The 7,250-nt window shown below is 38.7% G+C and overlaps 1 protein-coding gene across 1 annotated transcript in view; it reads right to left on the reverse strand.

The window, feature by feature from the left end:
- The window catches only part of DOCK10 (dedicator of cytokinesis 10), a 212,025-nt gene that overhangs the window by 98,030 nt on the left and 106,745 nt on the right, over positions 1–7,250 (reverse strand). Inside the window, 4 exon segments of the mRNA XM_007467990.1 lie at positions 3,290–3,445; positions 3,565–3,648; positions 3,915–4,000; positions 5,255–5,438. Of these exon segments, the coding sequence (XP_007468052.1) occupies positions 3,290–3,445; positions 3,565–3,648; positions 3,915–4,000; positions 5,255–5,438 (510 nt within the window).

Below are 7,250 nucleotides of genomic sequence, written 5' to 3' on the forward strand. Positions count from 1 at the left end.
CATTTGTATCAACTGTAAAATAATACAGACATACAGAGCACTTGGAATTGACTTATTCCTATGGCCTGACACATAAGAAAGGGCTCACAAAAGCTGCTCTTTGAGTTGCACATGTTTTCTTGCCTGTGGCGAGATTGGCCCAAATACACACATTTAGCTTCTGAATATGGGCTTTAGTATAAAGATACGAAGCCATGTGGAAGGGGCCATATGCCCCTGGCACTGGAAAGAAAAGCCCATTATCTTTGAGTTTCCGTTTCTAAATTTGAGCTTTTAATCACACTTAAGGATATACGTGGTCAAAAAAAGCATTTATTTTTATTTAATAAAATTTAGATTAAGTGACATTATAATTTAGGTTAAATTTTCCTGATATTTCCAAATATAGTTTCAAGAACTAAGTTTCTAGTTTATTTTTTACTCCCAAATGAAAGTATGTTCTGATTACTCCTCCTAACATTTTCACTCCAAGGAAGTCTTTTCTGCTATAGTCATCCTCCATATGGCCACATCTACCACGCTGCTCTCTGGCTTCATGTTAATCAGCTTCTCAGCACCATTCCACATAGCTGACCCTTTCTCTCTTGGCATCATGACCCACTCTTTCCTGGTTTATCTCTACATCCATGAACATTCCTTCTGATTCTTCTTTGGTCACTTCTCTATTCATCCATTAAATGTTTCCTACACACATGGAAATTCCTACATGATTCCCTCTAGGTCACTGCCTGTACCAGACTTCCAAATTTGTATCTCTGTTCATGCCATTCCTTTGAGTTCCAAACTTGTATTTGAATCTGCCCACTGGCCATGTCAATTTGGATATCTAATAGGCTGATTAAGCTTCACATATCCATAATGTACTTTTTGGCCTGTATCCCCCAAATCTGCTCTTCCTCTAGTCTTGTCCTCTTACTAATGGCACCACCATGCGTCTAAGTGTTTAAAGCAAAAACTAGGGACTCATCCTTCAGATTTCCCTTCCCCTTCCCCTGTATATGCAGTGTATCTGAAAAAACTGTCAGTTCAATTTACAAAACAGCAGTCAAATCCATCCACTCCTCTCCCTCCTCCTTGCCAGCCCTAGAGCAAGCCATGATGTGAACTATAGTAATAGACTTCTAACTGCTTTCCCTGTTCAACTCTTGTTTCCTCCAATCCATTCTTCTAATGGGATGTTTTAAAACCACAAATTAGATCATACCATTTTAATGTGCTTTAAACTCTTGAATAGCCTCCACTCACACCTAGGATAAATCCAAACTCTTTGCTACAGCTTATAAGACCCTACCTAATCTTACCCTGTACTGTTTCTCCCACCGCATCTTGGTCTGCCCTTCCCCTCACTATCTCCTTTCAGTTCCCAGAACTTGCCAAGACTTACCTGTCTCAGGGCATTCACGCTTGTTCTTTCTTCTGCCTTTTGCCCTGACCTGACGTTTTATCCTTCTCAACCTTTGGCTGCTGTTCAAATGTCACCCGCTCAGAGAGGCCTCCCATGGCCCCCCACCTACAGCAGCCTTCTTCCCAGTTCCTCTGCATCACATCTCTTTATATTGATGTATTTTAAAGAACTTTGCACAGTGTGCAATTATCTTGTTAATTTATTCGTTTCCTTATTTACTTCTGTCCTTTTCCAAAAGAATCTAATCTTCAAGAGGCTAGGGACCTTGTTGATTTCGTTCCCTGCTGTTTCTCCAGTACTTAGAACAAGTCTGGGTCTAGTAGGTGCACTGAATAAATATTTGCTGGAGAATGAATAAACTCAAACTTCAACTACTTTCAGTCTCACATAACCTAGTGCAAAGTTACAGTTATAAAACACGAAGAAGCTTCATCTTGGAGGAAGATTCTTACCGGCAAAAAATTTCAATTTTAGCTTACTGTCAACAAGAATCTCACAGGTAACATTGAAAACATCAATACCTTGCGTGCATTGTATTTACAAATTTCAAAGCAACTTCCCACATATTAGAATAAGAGTTAATATTTAATGAATGCTTACTATGTGCCAGGCACCATATTTAATCTTCACAATGGCTATTTGAAATAGTCTTATTATTTTCCCCATTTTCAGAAGAGGAGACTGAGGTTAAGCCACTTGCCCAGCATGGAACAACTTGTGAGTGGGAAAGTCAGGCATTTGTTACTTGATTCTCCTCATTCTCCTGAGGTTCATAGCATGTACCGTTGTCCTGCTATTACACCAGGAAGGAGGCTCAGACAACCAGTGAGGTGCCTGAAGACCCAAGCGCAGTAGGTTACAGTCTTTCGAAAGAGTTCACCCATTTTGCCAGCTACTCACTGTCAAACTAACAAGGCTCATTTTACTACATCATAAATAAAGGCATGTACGGGATTGTGTGTGCAACCTGCAGAGAAAACTTAATGCTGTTTCTACCTTCTAAAAGCAAATGTGGCTGTATCATGGATCTGGAAATAAGTTTTCTTCTTTAAGGTGAAAGATGACGATTGAGGGATGCTTTATTAGAAATGAGGACAGAATGCATTAACAAAGAATGAAAGGGAAGACACCAATATATTAACAATGATTTTTGATGTTAGGATTATGAGTGCTTTATATTTCCTTTTTTATAGTTCAACCTTTAATAATATTAATGCTCACAAAATGTCCCCTTCCCACACATACATTTACAATTAGTATAGAATTGGTGCCCTAGAATACTAAGAGCGAACTCTCAAGAGAGCCTGCTTGGTAAGAAGAGGAATCTTGTATGGATTTAATGAGCACAGTGATGTTTCCCAAATATCAGTGAAGCACCTTTTTTACCCTACCATTTACGTGTATTATTTATTTAATGTTTATATAATATTATTTTACTTGATTCACTATTTAGCCTTGTCATAAGCAGTAGTAGCTGTGAAAACACAGGGTTGATTTGCTCATTATATTCTCTAATATAAGTGAAAATTAACATATAAATATTAAAATAAAAATATCAATTTAAAAGCCATCTCAAGTTCCAAGAAGATACAAATAATATCTTTGGAAACTCTGAACCACTGTGCTGATTTAATGGAAAGAACCCTAGAGCATAATCCCTTCAATACTTCTTTAAGTTAAAAGGGAAATTCTATGGCAGTATATTGAGAATTCCACTTCATAACTTGTGCATTTTTTCATGTGGAAAAATGCTGTTAATCATACCCTTGGTACAACTGAGGGTGTGAACTCAGTGCCTGGAAAGATCAAGAACTGAATAAAAGATTTTAACGAGGGTGGTGTGATGTTGGCCGATCTATAGGATGTAACAGAAGAGAAACTTACATTTGTTACCGGGTCGTTTTCATTCTCTGTAACACATCCCTGAAGATTTAAGTTGAGAGCTTTACAAATGATCATGATTCTCTTGGCAGCTTTTTCTTCAAATGGTTTGATCACAAACTCAGGTTCTAAAAGATCCTTCTTCTGAAGTTTCAAGCTCTAAAAAAGTTTGGAAAGTTTTACTCAACAAACACCCATCGTAAGAAAAGAGATTCTAAATGATAAACCACAACTGTACAAATCAAGTTCATGTCTGCTTAGAGAGAATTCCGACTTACATCTATATCTGGATCCAGCAAGAACAGATTTAACCTCTCCGTGTTTCGAGTTGCTTTGACAATCTCTTCAGTTTCTGTGAGGTACTACAGAGAAAACTGTGTTAGTTCTTAGTATCTAAATAGCCAGAAACTTACTCCATCCACATGGCCAAGAAATAGCCCCTTAGTATCACCACTGCTTTAATATCATCCATTAACACTCCACAATCTTATAGAAACATGCTTTTGTTTTTTCACTGTTGTGTTTCTTAGTCTAAACCTTAAAAGAAAGAATTTATATATTTTCCATGAAAGCAATAAACAGTAAGTAATTCGAATTTATTTTCATAGAAAAATGTCAGCTTTATTACTTTTGTGAAGTCTGGGTGTAGGTTGTTCTCTGAAGAATCTGTTTCCTCCGGTGTACATTCACAAGTTATAGAATTATCCAGGGAATCTTGAAAAGATACACCAAGACTGGGTTATTAAATAGTCCTCATGCATCATTCATTTCTCTAGCCTGTGACATATAACAACTGGGTTAGACTCAAGAGCGATGGGGGATGGATATTGGTGAGGAGATGCCTTCACTGTGTCCTGGCTCTAGTATTCCGTATTGTTAGATGAACTGGGCCTGGAAATCAGATGTCCTGGTGCTCATTTTGGGACACTCTTCATGACACCATCCTGTGCCCATAAGAACTATGGACCCTTACAATACTACATTTATACTTGAGGTTGTTCTGTCGCAGTTCATTAATGCATACTAAAGTTTTCTTATATATGAATATATTTTGGATAATTCTGACTCTTAGGCCATCAATGTAAAACCCACATTCTAGCTTCAGTTAAACTCTCTAAGACTCTGTAAACATTAATATTCTAGTTGATTATTATTAAGCAAATCATGAATGTAAAACACTTACTATGATATATAGCAGTTATATTAAAATGAACCATAATTTTCTTCCTTATTATCTCATGACTCTCTCATATGATACATAGACTATCAGAACTTAAAGACTTAAAATAACATGTGTTATGAAAAATGTCTTAAAGTAATTTCCCTTTAGGAGTCACTGACTCTGAAGGTGAACTTCTCTTCGATGTGGCTATAGACCTGTTTTCTCCCCTACTTTTCATCCTTTCTTTCCTCTCTCTTGTTCTCTTCTCTTTGCCTAGCCTGGATTAGAATTATACGAAAGAATTAGGATGGGCAGAAAAAAAAATTTGTCTTATAAAAATCTCTAAAACCATGAAAAATTTGTGGAACTTGCACATCTAGGCTGATCTCAGTGGGGTCAAAAGCACACTTGAAAGATGCCTCTCAACTAAAAGGAAAGAATGCATATTTGCCATTACAGAGTATTATGTTCATTAATTAAATTTAATGAAAGGCTATAAAACACAGAATCTCCCCTCTAACACCCCATCAGACATGGGTATATTTTTAATACCGCTGACCAACGGTTCCTAACATGATTTCCTGGATGTCAGCCTCAAAGCATTGCCAGGCAACTCAAAATCATACCTCTGTGTGGTGACTCTCACTATTGAGTAAAAGTAAAGGTTTATGGGTGATTTCCTGGAGCAAACAACTCAGGGTTGGAAGAGCTAGACCTGACGGTACCAGGGTTAGTAGCAGCTGAAATGAACCAAATGCGCAGGTTGCACTTCGAGAGGGAAGGGAGGCGGGTGTGCAAGCACTCACCCAGCCCCAGCTCCGTGAGCTCGGCGCTCCTTCTGCCCTGAGGGGGCCCCTCAGGACTGATCTGCAGGATGCGGCTGAGGGTGTGGATCCATTCATCCATATCTGACTCCGTTTCAGCCGCCAGCACAAAATAGGTCAGGTCATTCATTTTCAATTCAAAGGCATATTTTCTTAGTCTGTTATTCTGTGGCATGAAAAGAAAGAAAAACACCAGATACCAAGTCTTAGAGAGTGGGAGACGTTTTTTATGGGGTCTTTCCTCATGAGTAGGTGACATCAAGGATATCTTCCAAAACAGGACAAAAATTTAGCTGGATAAGAATCATTTCATTTGGTTTCTTTCAAGCCTTTTTGTACGTTTTTCTTGATTGCCTTATTTACGTTTTTCTTGATTGGATGAGCATGTTGGCTCAAAAATTTCATCTTCAGGCAGGTGGAGGAGTATATTCTAAGCTTCTTCAAATAGTTGCTTTGAGTTGCTACCTTCACTTTCTCACCTTGGGTTCTGTCTACAACTCACTCCAGTTGGGTTTTTGACCCCCATCATATCCCAGAGGCAGCACTTGCCAAGATCACCAACAAACTCTATGCTGCTGTACTACCCAAGGACATCTCTTTCTTCATATCTTCCTTGACCTCTCATCAGAATTAACACAGTGGCTTCTTGAAACCCATCTCTCTCTGGGTTTCTCCATGACTACACTCTATGCTAGTTTCCTTTCCTCCTGAATGGCCACCACTTTTCAGTCACCTCTACTGGCTCTTCCTTATCTTGGTGACTTGTCATGCTGACCTCAGCTCTGCCTTAGACTCCTTCCTTTCTCCTCTGGGCCAAAGGCTTTAAATGACATCCATACGCCAGGGACCCCCCAATTCCTTTCTCTGTCTCTGGCTTCTCCACCAACCTCCAGACTTTTCTCTAACTTGACATCTCTACTTTGCATTTTGTGACCAACCTACGAGGCTTTGTTCTAGTTCCCTGGATGTGCTCCCATCATAGGCTTTGTTGCTGCCACCAAGGCCTGAAACAACCCTCCCATCCCAAATCACCATGCGTGGGGTCACGCACACAGCACGATGTTTGCCGTTCAAGTACTTATGTGACTTGTACTCACTCTTCAGATCTCAAGTGAAGTTATCCTTGCTCAGTGAACCTTCCCCAGTTCCCCTGTTAGGACAAGGTTCTTGTCCTCCGGGTTACTCACAACAATTTGGGATTACATGCTTATTCACTTTCATTTGTTTGTTTGAGCAGTATATTCCTCCCTTACATCTGCCTCCATGAGAGCTGGGTCACCACTCTGTCCTGTACCAGTGCTCTCACACAGAAGGATTCAACAACAGTGTGTTCAAAACAGTCATATCTTATAAATGTGACAGAAGAGGTTCTTATCCTTGGGAATGAATGAATGATTGAAGAAATGAACAAACAAATGAAAAACAAAGATTCTCTGTTGTGCAGAGAATTAAAATGGTCTGATGCGATGAGTAGCTACTTTAGATTGAACTTTCACAGAAGGTGAAATCTGTAAAAAAAAGTGAGCTGTTTAAAGATCAAAGAAGCACATTTAAAGTAGAGGGAATACAAAACCAGATTATTACAGCAGTTTTATATATTCCTGCCATGAGATGAGAAATATGAATGCAAAATAGAAACTTCCCCTAATGATATAAACTAGTGTTATATAACCTGCGGTGGCTGTAAGGATTTTTGAAGATGTTCCACATTTAATTCACTCCTAGGTAACTCTGATACAAGTATTCAACTCTTACCCACACTGTTCTAAAGCCTTTAGAGAACTCACAACTGTAATAAAGCAAAACCTACACAATTAAGACAAGTAAAATACAAATAATAGTAGAACCCTAAGATGAGAGCGGCACTATAGTGTGGGGTTGCGGCTAAACATCAAGGTATAAATTCTTTCTGAGAACAGGATTGCTATTTCTTGGTGGCAAGAAAGAATTTTTTTTTTTTTTTTTTTTTTTTTTTTTT

This window comes from Lipotes vexillifer, unplaced genomic scaffold, assembly GCF_000442215.2.
Source record: "Lipotes vexillifer unplaced genomic scaffold, Lipotes_vexillifer_v1.1 scaffold907, whole genome shotgun sequence".
NCBI lineage: Eukaryota > Metazoa > Chordata > Mammalia > Artiodactyla > Lipotidae > Lipotes > Lipotes vexillifer.